The following is a 22,987-nucleotide window of genomic DNA, read 5'->3' as shown; positions in this document are numbered from 1 at the left end:
GCTTCATAATAAATCTTTTTTTAATTACCTAAAGATGACCGATGTATTATCTGACCCTATGTATGTAAGAATAGTGAACATTGTGAGTTATAGATGCAATCTCTCAGGACACAAATATGCTTAGAACTTTGATAATCACTAACCATCAATCAAATGTGGATAGCAATTATCTTACGATTTTCCTTCAAGTTCAATTTTACATTGTTCCCAACCAAAATGATATTATTATTATAAACACTCACATCATTCATATAACCCAAATCAAAATAAATAGCTTTCTTCTTTCTTAACTACAATTTTGAGAAACAGATTATAAGCTAGAACTTGTTTAACAAAATATATTGCTATGAAAGAGAAACTCTCTAAATCAAGGCCAAAACATAATCATGAAAAATTAGTCAGTAGTATTATTTGTTTAAGTTGCAGAAATCAATCTACAAATGAAGTTTTCCTTTATGATACTGTAATTTGGTCATGATAGACTCATGTTATAATTTAATGTCATGAGCCATTAGATCATAACATTAAATTGATGATCATGTCTCAGATGGAAGCATGGGCAGTTTTATATAATATGCAAATGAAAAGGAATGAAAATGGCAATGTAAATCTTCCTAGATACCATCTGGCTTAGCTTTTCTTCATGTTTTCCCCCAAACAGTAGGAGGAATAAACAATACTATTCCTGATTGGATATGCTTTGGAAATAGAGACAGCAAATGAAAAATGTTTCAATATAAGCAGAAAAGCTATTATTTTCATTTATTTCCTTTATATAAGCACAATCTGTTTTGTGGAAATCTAAATTTCTCAAACTTCAGAGGTAAAAGGACACAAGCAAGCATCTAGTTTAGTTGTTCGAAGATTTAAGCACGTAGATTTAAGGGCTGGACAGATTTTCTGGCTCATCTGTAGAGAGCTGACATATACTTTCAGTACCCTCTCCAAAAACCGGGATGGGTAAGGAACATGGAGAACTGGAGACCTATTTCTGTAGTCTATCTCTGCCATGTTCTTCTCCTCTCCTCTCCTCTCCTTTATTTCCACCTCTCCTCTCCAACACTCTTGACTTCCTCAAAGGACACAAGCTTTAATGAACAATGTAACATATTTTATATCTTCTGATAAAATTATTCTCATAAAATTCCTTCAAAGAGTTGTCTGTTACCTCGTTTTTTTTTTCTTTTGTACTGTTAAAATATACACAAAGAGATCGGTTACTTCAGCAATTTTTAAATGTACATTTTGATTGTATAAAATAACATTCCCAGTGTTTACAAACATTATCACTATCCATCTTTAGAAATTTCCATCATCCCATACTAAAGCTCAGGTATCCAATAAATAAGAAATTCCCATTCTCTGCTTCACATAGTACTGGAAATTATTCTTTCATTTTCTACCAACATGAATTGGACTATTCTAAGGCCTGCCATAAATGAAACCACACAAAGTTCATGCTTTGTGTTTGACTTGTTGCACTAAGCCTAATGCTCTAAAATATTCCAGAGTACTTCACTTTGTTCAATTTATTGAATCGTTTTCAAGTCTTGTTCAATACAGTATTCTGATTATTTAAGAAATTAATTTCTATCATTTGTTCAACTTCAATAGATTATTGCTAAATGGATGGGAAACTTCAGAAAGAACATTTTGAGTGAACAAGATAGATACAGCCTGGAGACAGGTAGATATGCAATTTATTTTCTATGTATTTGAAAGTCAATTGAAAAAAAAATAGAAAACATCAAAGTATATATGTAGAGGAGGAGAAAAACAGAGGAAGGAGATAGATTAAAGAGAAAAACTAAGAGCTTAGATGGGCTCAGGTTCAGGAGAAGTATCCAAATGAGGTTCGTAATAGGTATATTGCAAGACATGTGAATGAGCCTTCTTGGAAGTGGTTCCTTCAGTGACAGTTGACCTGCTCCAAATTATTTCAAGCAGAAGATGCATGCAAGACATACTAGGCTCTGCTCAAATTATCGATTGGCAAACAAGCAAGTGGCTGCAACTGGAGAAGACCGTTGAAGTTTCAGGCTGGAATACACAGCAAAGCTAACCAGAATACCTTGTATGTTATGGTCATAACGCTAACAGGATGTATCTCTTTCTCTAAGGGATATAGGATCTATCTCTTTCTCTAGGCAACTAAAGGATACTGTACGTATTTCCGTGACATTCTCATCTTTCCCAGTTAGGTGTAACATGCCCTATTCTGCCAATTCCTACCGCTATCAGTTCCTCTTTAGGGACATTTTGATTTATTAACTATTGATTCTCTTTATTCTGCAGCAGGAAATCCCACTTGTCAACAATAGTTCACCTGAAAGGAATCCAGTCAATAAGTATAAGTATATTCTTCCACTAGATATATACATGGCAAACATATGCACGTTTTGTTTGAGTCATGGAAGGTAAATACATTGTCTAATCAAATGTTGCATTCCAATAGTAACACATTCCCTATCTCCAAACAGAATATTGGTTCTTTACTCTGGTAGGTAAAATGCTGTATGTACTGATTTTCAGTTTTCTAGTACAATGTATAAGAGTTTTCTTACCATTTATGAAACTATTGTAAAAGTAATAATAAGAATTATAAATAACTGAGAGAATGTCTTATCAAGTATTTCATAAATATCCAAGTCTCATTTTATGTGGGGTCATGACCTTGAATTTAATTCAGTATTGAAATGTCAAAGTGGGAGCAAAGTATTGGGATGAAAAATGGTTGGCACATAGGAGCCAATAAAATTTTATGTTCTTCAGAAAATAATTATTTCAGCAAGGTATAGAGAATAATATATATTTAAAAGAGATTAGAGTTGAAAAGACGTTAGACAGGAAAAACTGAAGTCTTTAGAGAATTGCAAAGTTGACGTTTGTAAAATTCAGGAAGTTGTAAGTTGAAATTGTAGTACTGAAAAGTCAACATGCTAAGCGATTCCTCAAGGACAACCACAGAAGCAAACTCAAATGGAGGAAATTTGTAGCTTCTTCCACTTATACTAACAGGATCTCCAGTAAGGAATGGTTTACGTGTTTCACACTCTTTCACAGCCAGGAATAATGATTTCTTTTACCTCTAATGGGGGATGCCTGCTTTGTGCACAGACCTTTGTTCTATCAATTTCTTTAAAATTTCATACAGATCAACATGAAAATGTCAACTTTCTGACATTTCATTTTAATGTAATTGAGAAAACCACATAACTGTAAATGGACTTCACGTGGAATGAAAATCACATGCTGACAAACTAAGTTATTTTGAATATGAATAATATTTAACTAATAGCTACCATGTTTTATTACCAGAATTTACAAAGGTAGAAGAGAAATATTAAGATGGAAATTTAAAAATAGTTCTTAAATACAGTACTCATTAGCCTTTCCAATTCAACAGGAAATGGAAGCTCTAACATTCACTGTAGAATGGAACATCATTTTACTCCTGGTAAATCTGCTCCCAAAGACAGCTAACACTAAAAAACGTTGCCAGGAAAAAAGAAAAGATGAGATTGTGACAGGAAATTACCTGAATTTTTCCACTCTAATTTTTCTTGATCTTTCTAATATTGGTTTGGAGAAAAACTATGTGGTTCTAGGCAAGGTTCAGAGAAAGTGAGTGTTCTGAGTCCATTAATTGTCTCCAGTGCTTCCTCTTGGCATTCATTTAAAACAATTCTATTTTATTCAATTTTTAATTAAATTTTTTCTTTTCCATGCAATCTGTTTTGAGAATATTCTGTCCTCTCAGATCCTCGCCCCCACCACACACTTCAATTTTCTTTTCTATGTCTCAAACAACAGCAACAACAAAACATTTAAAAAGTCAAAATAAAATAGAGTAAGGCAAAACAAAACAAAGATTTTTATTAATATTTTCATGAGACTTTGATGTGATTTTCTCTATTGCTCAGACTGTGAAAAAAAAAAAATAAGCTACTTCTGCCGAAGCAGGTTTCAAGGAATCTCTGGTGTCTAGTTAAAAGCAAAGGATAGATAACAAGTCAGTGTACTTCCCCAAGGAGGTCACTATGCAAAACTAAGTATCTGTTTTTGCATGTTCAGTAGGATATGCTCATTCTCAAGAACAGGGTATTAAGGTCTTTTTTTTAATCTGGAGAGTTTAAAGAGCTTTTTGAGTCAATAATGACATTTAAGTACTAAAATCTACTAAAGATTAACAATTTTTTTTCTTATTAAATTGGAAGCCAATACTTTAAGCAGTTGTATTTATTTGTCCATTTTATGTATTTTCTCACATAAATCAAAGGAGAATTATCCCTCAAAGGGCCTATATTACAATGAACAGTATGAAAATTTATCAATAAATATGCACATAAAATTTAATTTTACCTGTACATTCAAAATAAGCATAAATATAATGACATGATAACTATGTTTATTGGGTGCTTACTATATATCAAATACTGTTTTATGAACTTCACATATATGACTTTATATCAGTTTCTTCAGCTACTTAATGTATAGATGTGGTTACTTTTTATTTATAGTGATGTAATACAAAAGCAAGACTAAGAAATTAGTCCATGATCAGCAGGAAACAGAATCATGATTTAAATCCACACAGACAAGCTTCAAAGATCATAGTATTAAACACTGTCTTCTCTAGATTTTCTAAAAGCAAGTAAAAAAACAACAAAACAATTTTCACAATGTCTATAGGAATTAAGAAGGACACAGATGACTTTCAGCTGAGGGAACAAGTGTTGATGTCGATATAACTTTTTCTTGAGAAGTAGCTAACATTTGATAAGCTGAACTGAAGAAAGAGACTCTTTGAAGAATACACTGGTAGCAATCCATGAACTCAGAGCAGCTATGGTTACCTGCACTGGATCTGCACAAAACTGGCTCTGTCAGCAGTCAATTGTAGTGGAGGGGGAGCACAGGGGTCCTCACTCCTCCTTGCTAAACTATTGGCTACTGACAGATTTCTAGGGTTGGGGGAGTCATTATCTGTAGTTGTGTACCCACTGGTGAGCACACTAATTTCTAATCATTAATTCCAAGCTCATGGTCACATAGGTGGTCTTGCTTATTTAAACTCAGCATGTCAAAACAAACAAAGAAAACAAGCCTTTTCACTTGTGGGAAAGGGATGTGTAGGAAAATTGTGTGTACTGTGTGTGGGCCGTGATAGGCATGAGATGGGAGAAAAGAGAGGGTTGGGGATGACCATAATCAGAAAACATCACATACAAGTATAAAACAGCCAAAACAAAATTTTCATTCTGAAAAACATAACTGTAATCTTACTTGCTGTTGATTTTGTAGGAATTAAGCTTATATGGAAAGAAAAATAAGGAATAGGTTAAAAAGTCAGCTTTGAGGCCAATCCTTGACAGCAAGGTGAAGAAATGTACAAGAAAGACATTCTTAATGCTTTGAGATGTCATAAAAGATGTTTGCAAGAAGAGTCATATGTTTCTTTAATTCACTATCAAATAGTTATTAAGCACCCATTGCACATAATATAGTGTTTTGACAATAGGGATATATAAGTAAATTAATTCAGTATAATACTGACTTGCAAGGAATCTACATTCTAGTTACCATTTAAGTTATGTTTTAGGAAGCTTGAATTGCAGGTTGGATTGGAAAAATTAGTTGACAGAAATGAGTGGAAGGAAATACAGGGAAGTAGTAACATCAATTACAGTAGTATTGAGGAAAGGGTACCACATGAATAATTATGCAGGCAAAATCCAGAGTTCATAAATGTAAACTTAAATTGATATAAATCTGAAATCTCCCTGAAGAGATAGTACAGTGTTGAATAACAGAATAAGAGATAACAGACATGGCCTAGCTGCATTATACCGAGTTTGTACTTTGTGTGAGATATATGAGTTAAGAAAGTCCCACATTCAATAAAGCATGTAGGATGAATCTTGCAAAGAGAAAAAACAATACTTTAATCATTGGTTTAATGGAGATGGGCAGACTATTCAGAAAGACACATAACAGACAACTGATATTTAGGAAATATTGATTGACTACTGAGAGCAGATAAATGAGATGAAGAAAAATAGAAGGGAATACCTGGAAAAAGATGCATGGAGAATGTGTAATTCGGCAGGTATGGAGACATTTACTACTCTATGTCAGGTCAGGAAGCCCAAAGGAGTGCAATTCTTCAGTAGTCAAGTATAACAAAGTAAGCACAGCATTTCAGCACAAGGAGGCATTGACAAGAACATTTGCATCTGAGCATTACCTGCTTTTGTAAAGAAGCACTTCAACTGAGATACAGACACAGAAACTAGAATGAAAAATGTAAAACAAAATGGATGTCCAGGGAGCCAAATATTTCTGTGAGCTGACACATTCCAATGAGGTGAGTGATTTAAAATTTGCTTTATGATATTTAGGGCTTTGGCTTAAAATGCCGAGCCAGCCCAGAATAATGTTCAGGATAGCAGGATTTTCCAGTCAGAAGGTCAAACAGAATTTAAAATACTCATTTTGCCATATATAGTTAGCAGTTGCCCAACTTTCCATGAAATAAGAGAATGATGATATTGTTTCATATAACCAACACATATAGCATATTGCTTGACATGAATAGTAAGTATTCAAGTGATGTTAGTTATCATTACCTATTCTAATAGCTGGATAAAATACACTTTTTTTTAAATCCTAGACAAATATGTCCTGCTAGCCTTTGATTTTTACATAAGTTTCCTCCTAACCTGGAATAGTGAAACACAAATTAGTTAATTTCTAAGGTAACCATAGATAAATCACAGCTTGCTCAAATTTTATTCTCTTTAATTAAAAATGGAAATAATCATAGTATACCATCATATTTTCAGAGAATCAAATTAGAAAATGAAAGTAAAATTACTTGGGTGATTAAAAAAAATGAAAAGTGTAGTTATTACTAGTTAATGTAACTTTGATTCATTGGTTGTAAAGAGTCCAATATTAGATTTATAGTTTCAGTTTGACTTTTTCCTAATGGTAATTAATAATATTAACAAGGACCTTTCACTTGAAGAAAGCTTTTTCAAAGTGCTTTGATATTTATTACCCTCTAATTTTATCACAGAATCTCTGTGAGGAATAAAAGACAATGGATATTAGAGACTATCAAAATTGACTTTTCAGCAATACAGTGTTTTCTTGCTGATAGAGGCTTTTCTTTTTATCTGTAGATATAAAATTATAGACTGTAAGCCGGGCGGTGGTGGCGCACGCCTTTAATCCCAGCACTCGGGAGGCAGAGCCAGGCGGATCTCTGTGAGTTCGAGGCCAGCCTGGACTACCAAGTGAGTTCCAGGAAAGGCGCAAAGCTACACAGAGAAACCCTGTCTCGAAAAACCAAAAAAAAAAAAAAAAAAAAAAAAAAAAAAAAAAAAAATTATAGACTGTAATAGTTGAAATTAAAAGTTATTCAATGTAGTACTTCCTGTGTACCATTTCATGTTATTTCCTAATGAAATCACAATATTCATACAACGTGATTCTGAAGATTTCAATACTTTCAACTAACATGTTTCCATATGAACAAAACTGTTGTAACACAGCCAGAGTAGTTCAACCTTTATAATGATGTCTTGAAGCTCAAATCACATTAAATTGAGGTAGCTGTTTGACAAATCATTGTACATACAAAATTATTTTCTATATTTAGCTTTCCTTTTTTATAGCAGGTAATCACCAGCCCTGAATATCCATCGTCATTAACTTTACATTTTACATTCCATACTATACATTTTCTTTTGGTATTTCCTTTTGAATACTCCTTGAGATTTTACAGGAGATTAAGTCTCTCCTCAAGAAAGTGTCGTATCTACAGATTACTGCACAAAATTTGCACACAATTGGGCATATTAACATTCCATCCTGGATGGCAGAAGAAAGTGGGGTCCCACCTTTCCCAAAGGAGAACAGTTAACGGTTGCTGTGGGAGGGAAAGTCATTTTCTTCAATGGTGTAGCTACTGGTAAATTGTCCTTCCTCTAGTAATTAATCTCACCCCTATGCTCATGCAAACAATCCTAACTAAACTCTGTAGATCACACATAATATAAAAGAAAACAATACATGACAAAACAAACAACAACAATGACAACAAAGCCCCCAAACAAAACAAGAACAGTAGGAAAGGAACTTGTTGGAAGAGGAAAGGCTTAAGTCGGATTGGGAGAAGTATGAGAAAGGACAATGGGTGGTGCAATGGTCATTTTCTTTGACAAATTCAGGATCTAAAAGAACACACTAAAGGAAAGGAAGAGGATAAGCTTATGTCTCTAGGTTCTGTTCTTGATTAGTATAGTCAGGATCTGCTCATGGACACTGTGTTCAGAGCAGATGACATTTTCAAATGACAACATGTGACAAAAGGGTAAAAGAAAAATGCCTAGGTTTATATAACCTACGAAGCTAATGCTGCAATTGAAGGAGTTTTTCCAGTTGGCTACATTCCTCAAATATTTTATTTTTTCATGATAGGAACTTCACATCAAGTTTTTTTGTTTTTAACATTTTTTCAGTTTTGTCATTTTAAAAGTTTTGTAGTGACTTTCTTCAAATACCACAGAGAAAGGTATCAGTGAACAATTCTGGGCTACAGGAAGGTTTTAGTAGTATTTAAGTGGATTTCTGGGTAGACCAGAGGGGGGTTCCGGTAACAATGATATCAACATGTGCATAATATCATTGATTTCTATAGTTTACATGTTGAAGTCCTTCAAGTTTTATACCTTTAATTAGATTTTTCTCCACACTTAAGGTGGGAATTCACAGCTGCATCAAGGGAGGTGATATTCTCATCTATTACACACAGGTAGCTCAAAGCAAAGCACATTCTTGGCACCCCTTCTCACAACTATTCGTCCTCATGAATTCTGTGGCTCCATGAAGACACTGACTAGTCATATTACCTCAGATTGTCTCCTCATCTCTGCTTCTCATGGAGGGCAGCAAAACGTCCATTTCGCTTCCAAGAAAACCTTCCTATGCAGTTCATATGTCCAATGTCACTGCCTTAACTACTTTATTAATAAAATAATTAATTTATTGGTTGCAATAACTGTTTAAAACTAAGACATAACTCCTCAAAGACTACAGATTAACTCAAACTTAAAAAAAGTAGTGTCCATGGGGGAGGAAAAGGTCAGTTTACATTCAGTGAGTTTTTTTTTTTATTACAGTACATTGGCCCTTTGGGGGAAAGTGACACATATCTTATCCTTACTCATGCCCACATCCTCTTAAGTATTATAGTCCCTGAATATGTGTGTCCCTGGGACTTGGTGGTTGGTCAATAAAATAAGATAGTAAGTGTTAATGAAACAAGAAGTGTTCTAAGGAGAATGGGAGAAAGGAGAAGAGAATAAGAGAGGTATGGAGATAACATGCCTAAGTCTCATCATATATATATATATATATATATATATATATATATATAAAATTTAAATTATATATTATAGAATAAATTATACATAATAAAATATAATTATATATATAATTAAAAAATTAAAAATGGGTCTCTATCTTTACCTCCAAATCCAATTCACTATTTTACCATAGAATTGACCTGATCTTTCCAATTTCATTTCTTGTAGCAGCAACTTTGTATACTCACACAGGAACTTCTTCAGGGTCTCAAACAAAGCCACTACTACACCCTTTTCAAAATTGGGACAAAATCTTGCTGTGTAAACTAGGCTGACCTCAAGCTTATCATCTTTCTTCCTCAGGCTCTCAAATGCTAGGGTTCCAAGTATACACCAGCAGCAGTCTTCTTCTGCCATATTTTTGAACATGACTTTCTCTAAACAGCATTTCTCATACTTTGTTTGGATATTAGAATCATGGCCAGGATATGATGTGATCAATCTAACCTGAAAATTTTCAAGGTCTAACTTAAAATTCAGCATTTTGAAAGTTTCACCCAATGTACAAGGAAGGTTAAAAAATGTTTTCAAATATTTTTCTGGACTTCAGATAGGTCTAGGTCTACCTCTCTAGCTATCTATTATCATTTATGACATGGCTGCTATGTGCTAGGTGTACTTCTTGGAACTGAATTTTTTTTTTTTTTGGTTTTTCGAGACAGGGTTTCTCTTTGTAGCTTTGCACCTTTCCTGGAACTCACTCTGTAGCCCAGGCTGGCCTCGAACTCATAGAGATCCGCCTGGCTCTGCCTGGTGGGATTATAGTGCTGGAATTAAAGGCATGCGCCTCCACCACCCAGCATTGGAACTGAATTCTACCTCTATCCTAAGTAAGCTGTCATCACTTTACCTAAAGCACCTGATGGGTGCTTAGTAAATAATTTCCAAGTTAATGCAAGTTGAAATAGAAATATAAAGTTTAAATATAAGACTATAATTTGCATGTAAATGTGATTTTTAATAAGATGTTTTCACATGTAGAACAGGAAGAGGTCAACACCAGACAAAAGGAAGATACAGGCAGATTAAAAGAATACAGACAAATGAATTCAAATCAATAGGAATAGTCCACTAAAGATTTCCTTAGAATTAGAAGTACATAGACTACTTCTACTGTACAATATCTCCAAAAAATGTGATGTTTCAATTTACTTAAGGTGCTAAATATACTACTTTGATCTCATTTTTTCTTCTTCCTTGGAATTGACCCATGGATCAAGATTTTATGTAAAGAATTCTGACGTCAGATTTTTCAATTTCAATAATGTGTCTGAGATGAAACCTATCTTAATTTATAGGTATATACAGATGTACAATTCAAAGTTCACCAAACTTGTCTCTCTGGCAAGGTTTTATTCAATATAAGAGAAATTTTCATAACATGGTGATGTTGAAAGACGATATAAGCAAATGAAATGAAATAACTAATGTTGATACGCAGATAGAAAGAGAGAGAGGGCAGGGACAGACCCAGCTCAGAGATGGAGAAATTGCAAATAGTACACACATTTCTTACTTAGTTTTTAGACTATCCCAACTACATACCCATAGCAAGGCAGCTTCTTCACAGGCTAGTACTACAATGATATTGCAGGTTTACTTAAAGAGTCTCATAGAGTTTATAAGATTTGTAGAATATTTGCAAAGCTACAAAGTCATTCAATTTTCATTTAGCCAGTATTTTTGTTGTTGCTGTTGTTGTTAGAAGCTTGAACCACAAACATCTTTATCAACTCTGTTAGGCTCAAAGGAAAAATGTTTGGACAGAAAAAGAATCTGATTCAATTATGAATTCAGTTCTTTATTTTTAAAATAAATTTACAATTTAAGCATCAAATTATCACTGCTCAGGATATATAATATATTATATAAAAATTTGATGGCTTAAATGTTCCAGCTAGACTATCACAAGTAACTATAAGAAAAATGTCCTCATCATACTGTATGGACAAGCATAATATTATTACTTGATTTCAGTTATGAACATAAACAACAATTTTTACTAATGCATTAGGAAATTTTAATGTGTTTCAGAGTGAAATTTATTCACTAGTTTTATTAAGGAAGCACATGATTTATAATATATGCAGTGCTTATAGATCCCATAATTTACGATTACTGCTGAGACAATTAAATATTGAAGTAGCTAATAACCAAAGGCAATAGTCAGTATAACAAGAAATAATAAGACCTATAGTCTTTCTATATAGCACAGTTGGCAATTTCAGAAAAAAATTCTTTAAAAGCTTCATCTTTTTTCTCCACACAGTAGCCTTTGTAGAAAACAAATCATGCTCATATTTGGAGTAGACAGAGGGCTCAAGATCTGTTGGGAAAGCTACTAGTTTGATTGAGTACTTGGGTTCCTTCCTCTTTTTCTTCTTTTAATAACCAATACAGTTCAATATAGGCCTGACAACATACACTTATAATTCTAACATTCAGTGATTCTGAGGCTGGAGAATTACTAATTGAATACCAACCAGAGTATAGGGTAAAACCACATGCTTGCAAACTTCCCAACCTGAGTTCAGAGCCTCATACCCCATGTAAAAGCTTGCTGTGCATCCAATATGCTTCCTGAAAATGGGATGGTGGCAGAAACAGGATAGACTTCAGGTGCTTCCAGAGCAGCTAGGGCCAGCAGCCACAAAGAGATCCTCCTCAAGTAAGATGAATAGGCGTGGGCCAGCCCCCAAGGTCCTCCTCTGACCTCCACACATGTACCTGTACTTGCCCCTGCCCCAAATAATTAACTTGATACCAAGTAAAGACTCTATTTAGGAATAACAGCAGTTAACAACAAAAACAACAACAAAACAGTCATTACACTAAGACTATAAAGAAGACCTCCTTATTTTAAAATGTTCATTTTCTGACTCTGGCATTTTTTATATTATTTTTCTTATTTATTTAAATTTTTTTTCATTTTAGATACCAACCACAGTTCCCCATGCCATCCTTCCTCCTGCCCCGCTTCCCCGCCTTCTCCCAGATCCACCCCCCACAACTACTCCTGAAAAAGGGTCAACAAAGCTTAGTACATCAGTTGAGACAGGACCACCACCCCTGCTGCATAAAGGCTGAGAAAGACATCCTACTATAAGGTATGGACTCCAAAAAGCCAGCTCATGCACCCGGGTCGAAGAGAGGGAGGAGGATTATATGAGCAAGGCGGGGTCAAGATCATGATGAGGAAATCTACAGAGACAACTGAACCAAACTTTTTGGAACTTACAAACTCTAGACCAACAGCTGCGGAGCCTACATGGGACCTGACTAGGCCCTCTGCCTACAGAAGACATTTGTGTAGCTGGGTCTGTTTGAGGGACTCTGGCATTTTAAACATTTTATGTAGTCAGTGTCATAGCCTAAATATGCAGAAAGGTTCATTCTTGGACTTTATATGAGAAACATACTTCAGTTTGGTTAAGAGAGTGAGAAAAAAGCATATACACAGATCTGAGAAGCACACACATACATTCATTTTAAGTAATACAGGAAAGCTAAGACACTTTTTCCAGAGTAATTTCCAGTTGTTTTTGAAAGAAGATGATCTTGACGTCCCTCGCCTATAGTATCTCTCCTCTCTCTCATCAATTGGATTCCCGGAACCCAGCCTGGTGCCTGGCCGTGGATCTCTGTATCTGCCTCCATCTGTCACTGGACAAAGGCTCTATGTTGACAGCTAGGTTATTTGCTAGGCTGGTCACCAGGGTAGACCAGTCCAGGCACCCTCTGGACCACTGCCAGCAGACCAAGGTGGGGTCAACCTTGTGGATTCCTGAGAGCCTCCCCAGTACCCTTCCTCTTCCTGTTCCCATGATGTCCTCATCTATCATGGTCTCTTCTTCCCTGCTCTCCCACTCTGTCCCTGCGTCGAGATCATGATGGGAGGATGTGCAGAGAAGACGGACCACACTAGTGGAAACCCATGAACTGTGGACTGGTGGCTGTGGAGCCCCCATGGGACTGGACTAGGCCCTCTGACACGGAAGATGGTTGTTTGGCTCGAACTGTTAGGGGGGCACCCAGGCAGGGGGATAGGGATGGACAGGCTTCTGGGAATCTGGTGCCTGTGGTGTGACACCTTGCACAGCCTTGGTGCAGTGGGAAGGGGCCTGGACCTGCCTAGGCTCAGTGTGCTGGGCTCTGCTGACTCCCCACGGGAGACCTCGATTTGGGGGATGTGGGGATGCGGGGTAGCTTTGGAGAGAGAGCTGGGGGGTGGGAGGAGGGAGGAGGGGGTGTCTGTGGATAGCATGAGGAGAGTAGAAAATTTCTTAATAAAGAAAAATAAAATAAAATAAAATTTAAAAAGAGCTTTAAAACAACAGCAAAAAAAGAAAGATAAAGAAAATCAAAACACAAAATTACTTATTCCCTATTCACCCTTAAAAGAAATATAGCCAATTTTCAATTTAATTATTCAGAATTTTATAATTTCTCAAGATTATAACCTACATATAAATATTGAATATTAATATAAATGATGTAGGAGATCATGGATATATTTGACTTCAACCTGACTTACATTATTTTGAGAGGAAGCTTATTAAATATCTGACAATAAAGTATCTAGGTAAGTTGATTAGTCTTTATTTTCAGCATGATTTGCTTTTAAAAAGCCATGTAATCAAAGCTGTACTATTTATCAATCATGGTTGCAGGGAAAATGTGAACCCATGTACTAATTAAAATTCTATTATAGCTTATAACCACTTATAAGATGAAATAAATTTTTATTTGTGAAATAGCATAAGCCAAATGTTTTATGGCACTGCAATCACTGTTTCAGTATTCCTTTAAGATTCAGACAAAATAAAATCTGAATTTGCATGGCTTTTACACTCTGACACAAACTGTGGGAGATCTCTGCAGAGATAAATTCGACCACTATTCTAAGCAAATTACCTCCAAAGGATCAAACAAAACAACATCACTGTGGATAGGCAAGTGGGACCAGAGAAGGAAAATAAAAAAGAATGGCAAATTCAAGATGTAATATATCACTGTTGTTACCTACTGTCTGCATGCACCAGAGCAACAAACTAACTGTCACATCCAAACAAAACATAGATGGAGGAGAACAATAGGAAAAGAATTTCTTAGTCCAAAAAAATTTCTTCAAATTATCATGTCAAACTATATTCTAGATACTAGTGATGTTCATTTATATGTACATATAAAAAACAGTCACAAAAGACAGGACATATGATAATGCTGCATAATAGTTCAGGAAAATTCCATTAGTTATTAAGAACAAACCTTTGAAAACTCCTTAAACTACAGAACATGATTCTTGCCAAGATTCCATTTAAACAATATTACTCTAACCTTCTGTTATTGCTGTTCATGTACACAGAATTAATAATTTTTGTTTCCAGGGAAAACAATTGTTTGAAAATTGTACAACCACTAACTATAACAAATTTAGCAATCTCATTTTTATTTTCACAGATCATGTTAGGAAGAAAACTGCAAAATGTCAGATTAACATTTCAGAATGTATTTGAAAGTAACGAAGGGAAACTGATTTAGTTAGCAACGCTAAATAAAACAGACAATTCCTACAGATGCTTTCCCTGTAAGACATTAAGTAAACAGTGAAAATGGCAACCATTTTAATTTAATAAACCAATTTTTAACTTACTTCTCTGTCTGAATAAAGTTTCTGCTTGACAAGACCCCTGGTGTTTTAGGCAAGTATTTTTCTGGTCAGAAATACATGTATTTTTAGAAGCTGATGGTATTACATGGAATCACAAATGAGTTTTCTTACTGCCTCTTGTGTCTTTCCTTCTTGCCCAAATGATGAACTGTATCAGGCTGAATAAAACAACTTTATTTTTGCCCCCAGTTGCTGTGGATATCGCTCTGTATAAATAAAATGCTGATTGGCCAGTAGCCAGGCAGGAAATATAGGTAGGATAAGCAGACAAGGAGAATTCCGGGAAGAGGAAGGCTGAGTCAGGAGACACGCCATGACAAGCAACATGTAAAGATACTGGTAAGCCACGAGCCACGTGGCAACTTATAGATTAATAGAAATGGGTTAATTTAAGATATAAGAACAGCTAACTAGAAGTCTGAGCCATTAGGCCAAACAGTTTAAGTAATATAAGCGTCTGTGTGTTTATTTTATAAGTGGGCTGCAGAACTGTGGGGACTTGGCAGGAGCTGAAGAGAAACTCTCCAGCTACACCTAGTTTGTCAATATCAAGCACAAATGCTTCAGTTAGATTCACTAGAGTGCTAAAATAAAACACTCAACTTACTTGCCACTGCTTCATTAGTTCTCTGACTCCCTTGGAGTCTTCTAGAAGTTTCTCCTTCCGGGAAGCATCCTGGAGGACATTTGCAGTTGTTTCAGCTTCTGTAATCCAGGAAAGAAACTTCTCCAGGTCTAGAGGGAACTGTTGCAGTAACCTATGAGTTTCTTCCAAAGCAGTCTCTCGCTCGTTCACTCTGTAAAGGACAAACAGGCAGATGGGATTCACAATCATCAGGATGGTACATGCAATGAACTCAGTAAAATGAGCATGGATGGTGTGTTCCTGAAGTTCTCCATTAACCAACAACCAGAATACTGTGCATTTTGTTTAATATTCATTTCTATTTCATCTAAAGGCTTCTTCTTGGAGGAAAGCATACAAATGGAGCTATTAAAATTAAATGACAATGGGCCGGGGTTATGGATCAATGGTAGAGTGTTCGCTTACTAAATTCAAGGCCCTAGGTTTAATCCATGGGAACTCCCTCAAAAATGAACAATAATTAAAGATTTCTATAGAAATGGACACACACACAGACACACACCCTAGATACATACATACATAGAGAGAGAGAGAGAGAGAGAGAGAGAGAGAGAGAGAGAGAGAGAGAGAGAGAGAGAGAGAGAGTTAAAAATTTTGTTCATAAACACTCCAAATTATCTTCCTTTCAACCTTGAGTTTGTGCTGGGCAATGGGAAAGCTTATTTTGAGAAACCATAGAATTTGAAGTTAAATTTCATATGCAAAACCTTCAATTCCCCTGTCATGCCTATCTTTGATATCAAACTGAGGCAAGAAATAAGGATTAAATAGATAAAGTAACAAGGAAGGAAAATACAAATGGAGGGTTGGGAGGTGAATATTGAAGGAGAAATTGGAGGGCTGGATTGGTAAGTGAAGAAACAATAAGACTAGAAAGAACACATTAGACAGAAACAATTGTGCAAACTATCATCTTGCCAAATACTTGCTTATTAAAAGTATTTTGTTAGGTTCATACTGCACTACCTGGTGGCCTTAGACTGAGGATATTATCTAAAAGAAAAATGTTGCATCAAGCTGAAAAAGTAGAAACTTACAAATCAGACAATGATTCAATTCCTGACATCCTTTACCAGTTGTGTGATATGGCTTGTTAATAACTTCTCTGATTTCTCCTTTCCTCTTCTTCATTATCTACTGCCATGATGAACATCAAACTTCACATAATATGACTACTTATTACTGTTAATAAAAATGTTAGTTTCTCTGCCTACATCTCATTTTCTAATTTTCCAAGTTTTTTTTTTAAACTGGAAGAAACAAAAATTCCTTATGAGAATTTTTTAAATCATACTTTCCAATTATACATACATATATATATATACATGTATATTATATATATATATATTACATATAATGTGGACATACATACAAATGCCGTGAGCAAAGATCTGTATAATAATAGCTCAGGAGGGAAAATTGCCTTAAGCAGTAACAGTCCCATCTAAAAAGATTCAGGTAAATTTTGTCTGCAATGAGGAAATTAGTACTCTATTTAAATGCCTTATTTGCCTTCTACAACTACACAAACACTTTCTGGGATTAAACATAAGCTAAAAATGGATTTCAAAAAATTGAACACTTGAATATGATACACACTGCTTGTTAAGATGTGATTGTCAATAATTATGCAAAAGTGCAATTTATTTTAGCAGCAACTTTATCATGGGATGTGCAAAGCAGGCAATAAACAACTCCCGCCGAGCTGGAGGCAGCAAAGCCCCCAGAAGAGCTGTTTATTCATCATGGATGAGGTTTTTGCTGAGCACACAGACTTTCACAGTGTAGTCTCAGCGCTCATACTGGATGAAAATCTTCTGTCTGCATTAACTGGTAGAGGAGAGAGTAGGTTTATGAGGATACCACTATTGGAAAAACATGAGCATTACCCTAAGCTATTTATCAACTCCTAAATAAATGTTAACATTATACAAGTAAAAGGTACCATGGGGTTCTGGTTGGGCAAAGTAGTTAAATTTGGAACAGGTACAGGGCTAACCTGGACTGCAGCTTCCCTAGTTTTTAGATAAAATGTCAATCTAAACAGAAATACCCAAATTGTGATTTGTTTCTTAGTATTTCAAAATTTCAATGCCATTGTCACAGCTCTGGGAATCTGAATATGAAAGTTGGGCATATAATATAAAGGGAAGCTCTTGAGTAAGTTGGGTATGATTTGCAAAAGAGGCAATTTCCTGCAGTTTACAGCCTAAAACTTGTGATAGAAATAAACTGTCCCAATCTAGAATACAAGGCTGGCTAAGGCATTGACTTATTTTTGAATATAGTCCAATTTCAGATACAATAAAAGGACCATATGAAAGGATCCCATGGCAGAATGAAGCTTAAGAGATTAGATAGTGTGCGTTTTATTCTCAGTGTCATCTCCATGCTGAGGGGGCACTCCATCCATCTTAGCTCCTCTGCCCTTAAACTAGAAACACCACTCACCTTCTGCTTCCATAGCAAGTAACTAGTAAATAACTTCCAAAGCAGTATGCAGGAAGTCAGATGAAAGGTCTCTATCCAGACAATGTGATTTTCAGCCAAATCCTACCAGCAGTTTTCTGCTTTGTAAATTAGGCCCTTAGGGAAGAAGAGGCACATTTTCAGGACAGCAAGGCACCATTTTCTTCAAGGATACCCTTGTGGTCTGAAATATTGACAACATCAGGCAGAATATTTTCTTATTCGGGAAATACTTTAAAAATAATTCAATGGAAGCAACAGCAGAAAATCTCTTCAAATGAGCTATTTTCCCAAGCTGTTGGATCGCAATTGTTGTTTTCCGCTTCTGTGGGGGTTTTAATGACTACAAGCTCACTCCTGGGTCCGAGGCATATACATTGAACTCCTAAGATTGAATAGTGTCAAGTCTACCCCCCCAAAAAATGTCAAGGGTACTTAATTTCCATACTTATTCACTCAAATTAGGTCTAAATGTATCCCCTAGTTTTTCATTTTCCTCAACCATATGGCTTCTGAGGGCTTATATGATAAATACAAATATAAAAATAATGCGAATCATAAGGAAATAAAAGATTGGCTAAGAAAAAAAAGACTACAAACATGAATTATTTTAACACTTCTCTATTTAGGACATGCCATCCTATGGACCCTGGAGACAATTTTGCTGGATTTTAAAGGTAATAATGAGTATATATAAGAAATTGTAAAAAGGCCTTTAAACTGTAATTTATTATATTAAGTGTTTCTATATAACAAAGCTTAATTATCACTATTCCATGTTTATAATGCATGGAAATAGCTAAGAATTTGATGGAATAAAGAAGTCATGATTTCTAATGGTTTACTTTCTAGCGCTAAGACCTCCTCTCTTAGTACGTAAATAAGGGTGGTATGGAACAGTGGTGTCAAGATATGGTTCATGGACCAACAGTCCCAGAAGCAGAATCTGAGAAGTTATTAGAAATGCGAATTCTCAGGCCTCCGGCTAGATCTACTGAAAGAGGAACTCCGTGGGTGGAGTCCACCCAGCTGTGTTTCAGCAAGCCTTCCAGGCATTTCAAACACATGCTCAAGTTTGAAAAGCGTTTCTGCCAGGGACAAAACTTTGAGAAATACTGTGTAAGTAGATGCTGGGGTATGCTGCTCAGATACATGATTGAGACTGCTAGACTTCTTGCCCAAGTTTCTTGGAGTACTGCTGGCTGAAGGCTCTCATATGTCAGCATTATTTGAGAATAGGACACAGTTAAAAGAACCACCTGCTCCAAAGTTGCTCCCGTCATCCCTGAAGCAGGCAGAAGACATTGTGAGAACAAAACGGGAACAAGAGCAATACACCATTCAAGTGGATGGGAGACCAAAACAGGAGAAACAGACCTTGCATGTTAGGAGTTCTGTTTGCAGTTAAGACAGTTAAGAATAAGTTCCTGTTTGTCCCGTGTTTGTTTGACCCATCTGCACCAGATGTGCTTGATCACACGTGGGCAGGGGGTATGTGGGCAGGAAATATGTCAGGATGTGTATTTGTCCTTGATCAGATGTAGGTGGAAGGTGCACAGACAGGAAGTATTGCCAGGAGATATGCTTGCTCCTGATTGGACCTGATTGGAAATATAGTGGCCCTGTGGCTTTTCCTTTTTAAGACCCACAAAACTCGACTCATGGATATTTCCTGGGAATCCAGGAGTAGACTTGGCCAGAGTCCACCATCGTGGCCAGGATTTAATTATAGCTTGCTTCAAATTTGGCTCAAAATTGTTGAATGTGTTTTCTCTCACGAATCTTATGATTAACACTATGTACTGGCATACATTTGATATCTGATATGTCTGGCTCTAGTGCATCAACTCAGGGCAATCCTGAGGGATAGACACCCTGGTTCCTCACTTAGGGTGCGGTGGGGTGCAGACCATTGTTTGCAGTCATACTCATGCAGCCTGGCTTCCTTACAGAGCACACTTCTCAGTAAAATTCTGGACATTAACTGCTTTCTTAGAATATGCTTTCTGGAAAACTGAATTTATGTGAAGAACTAAACACCTTTTTATACAGATTGTGATCTCCAAAAGAGATAATGGCCTTCTGAAATATCAGCAAGTAAAAAGAGTGTTTGAAGGGGCAAAATTCTGGAACTATGAAACATAGTGCAAAATTAGATAAGCTCAAGAAGATGCTTATCCAGTCACAACTCTGAAAAAAGGTGACAAATCACAGAAAGCATGCCCCCCATAGCCATTAAAAATATATTTGATTGTCAATGAGGCGATAAGTTCCCCATCTGTCATTTTATACATACACACACACTCGTGTGCGCTCATGCATGTGCAAGCACACACATACACTGCTATATCTGTATAAATCTCTAAGCCTTCACATTTTCTATGAAGTTGAAATCACAACTTTGATGTAGTATAATCTTAATACATAAAAACTAAGGAAAAAAGGGAGGGAGATTTGTTATTTTCTAAGGTAAGGATGAAGAATTTAATATGTATTAGAAATACGGATGGAAAAACTTTCTCAATTATATTTCTAGATTAAAAGTATGTGTAATTGCGGTGGTGGCACGCGCCTTTAATCCCAGCACTCGGGAGGCAGAGCCAGGCAGATCTCTGTGAGTTCGAGGCCAGCCTGGACTACCAAGTGAGTGCCAGGAAAGGCGCAAAGCTACACAGAGAAACCCTGTCTCGCAAAACCAAAAAAAAAAAAAAAAAAAAAAAGTATGTGTAATTGAACAAAATAAATGAAAAGGGTGAGGGAGTGCAAAGATTCTATCATAGATAGGTGAGATGCTCGTGAAGCCACGCCCCTTCCTGGGGAGCTACTGACAGTTAATGGATACTGAGGGAGGGAATGGTGCTTTCTTCAATGATATGACCACTGAGAAGTTGCCCATATTCTAGTAAAAAAAACCCCTCCACATGTTCATGCATACAACCCTAATTAAACTCAATGGGCCAAAGAAAGACATGGAAGTTGGAAAGGACTTCATAGGTAGGGAGAAGAGAAGGTAATGGGGTGCGTATAATTACAAAAAATATTTGTATATATGCACATATATGTTAATTTAAAGTTCTTTTTTCTCCTTCTTGTGGATGAATGAGACAAAGTTTCACTCTGTAGTCCTTAATGTCCTGGAATTAACAGCGTTGTTCAAACTCATGGCAATCCTCCTGCCACAGCCTCCTCAGTGTTAGGAGAGCCACCATACATATATTAAGCTGAAGTTAAAATTTTTTGTAAATATCATAGTTACTATTTTTATGCTAATTAATAAGTTATATTTCAATGTTAAATCCCAGTTTTTAATGAATTTGCAAGATTTTTCCCTTCTTTCTCTTGCTCTCATTAAAAACAAACAAACAAACAAACAAACATCTTTTTTTTGAGACAGGGTCTTACTGTGTATTCCTAGCTGGCCCGGAACTCTTCAGGAAAAACACAGTGGCCTTAAACTCAAAGAATGGGGGGGGGGCAGGGGAATCTGTGGCTGATATGTAAAATTAAATTAAATTATAAAATAAAAAAAGAAATCCCCCTGCTCCTACTTCTTTAAGAGCTTTGTTTGTTTAGCTCCACTCCCCAACCCCATTTCTTTCTTATTGAGGTAGGATCTCATCACCCAGGCTGGCTTTAAACCCACCATGCAGCAGAGGCTACCCTTGAAATCCAGTTTTCCTGTCTTTTCTCCCAAAGCTTGGGATTTCAAATGTAAACGACCATGCCTGCTTTTGCCTCTCTTTTCCTTTGCCTAATTTTAATCGATAGTTTTTTCCCTCTCAGTTATTCTGGCCGATAAATGGATAATCTTTTAATCTGAACACCTCATTTTTATTTCCACATGTGAATTAACATCTCATTGCCACATTTACACATGATCTATTACATGACTATTATGTGGTAAGATCTATGTTTAATATTGATGACATAGAATTCACTATGATTTAAACTTTACCACTTTCTATACTCAATTCTGGTAGAGGAGCCAAATAGGTAAGAATGTAATTACACGTCCAATGTTCTAGGGCTATAAACATTTTATGGGCAATCTGTATTTTATACTATGGCTCAAATGTACCATATTTGAATGCATTCATGAAGTCCTATCCCAATTTTCTCAACAGGTGATAAATGTATCACGAAATTCTTGCCTTTTTCTATCAAAAAAATTGAAAATCACTTAATTTTGTTCCAGAATGCAGTCATAGATGTTTGCCCAATTGAACTGATTTTTATAAAAAATAAGAAACCTTTGGGTTAACAGTGTAAATGACAATTGGTTTCATTTTTCTGTCAAAAAAAGATTTAGGATTATATCTTATTACACCCTGAAAAATAAGTTTATTTAACTATGAAGACAGATGTACTTATTGGAGTAAAAGAACAAGGAAGGCTATGCCACTGATTCCTGAACCTCACCTTGCAGGCATGAATGTTACTCTTTTGTTACTTTACAATAACAAAAGTATTTTGTTACTTTTGTTACAGGATTATTAAAACACATTGTAAAAGACACATAGAAAGACTGTACATTATCCTTATTATAGCAGAAAACATCTTGCTGGTTTTTGCTTCAAAACAAAAAAAAAGATCATTTTCAATGCAATTTGCTGGTTTGTTGTTCAGCGACTGCCGTATGAGTTAACGAGGCTTTCATTCCTTCTCTCCTGAGGTCTTGTACTAAATTACTCAAACTCTCCAGAGTTAATTGGAAACCACGACCTAAATGTTCCCAAAGTATTGCTGATTAGTTCCCAGAAAACTCAT

At 35.8% G+C, this 22,987-nt stretch overlaps 1 protein-coding gene across 11 annotated transcripts in view; it reads right to left on the bottom strand.

Annotated features, from left to right (window-relative positions):
* Positions 1–22,987, bottom strand: part of Dmd (dystrophin) — a 2,242,690-nt gene that overhangs the window by 489,899 nt on the left and 1,729,804 nt on the right. For all 11 annotated transcript variants that reach the window (XM_052732199.1, XM_052732319.1, XM_052732309.1 and 8 more), the window contains one exon: positions 15,713–15,902. In XM_052732199.1, the coding sequence (XP_052588159.1) occupies positions 15,713–15,902 (190 nt within the window). The remainder of the gene's footprint in view (positions 1–15,712; positions 15,903–22,987) is intronic.

This window comes from Peromyscus californicus, unplaced genomic scaffold (assembly GCF_007827085.1).
Source record: "Peromyscus californicus insignis strain IS unplaced genomic scaffold, ASM782708v3 Scaffold_10__1_contigs__length_136768540, whole genome shotgun sequence".
In the NCBI taxonomy this organism is placed as follows: Eukaryota; Metazoa; Chordata; class Mammalia; order Rodentia; family Cricetidae; genus Peromyscus; species Peromyscus californicus.
The sequence above is the reverse complement of the archived record's forward strand: the minus strand, read 5'-3'. Positions and strand labels throughout refer to the sequence as shown.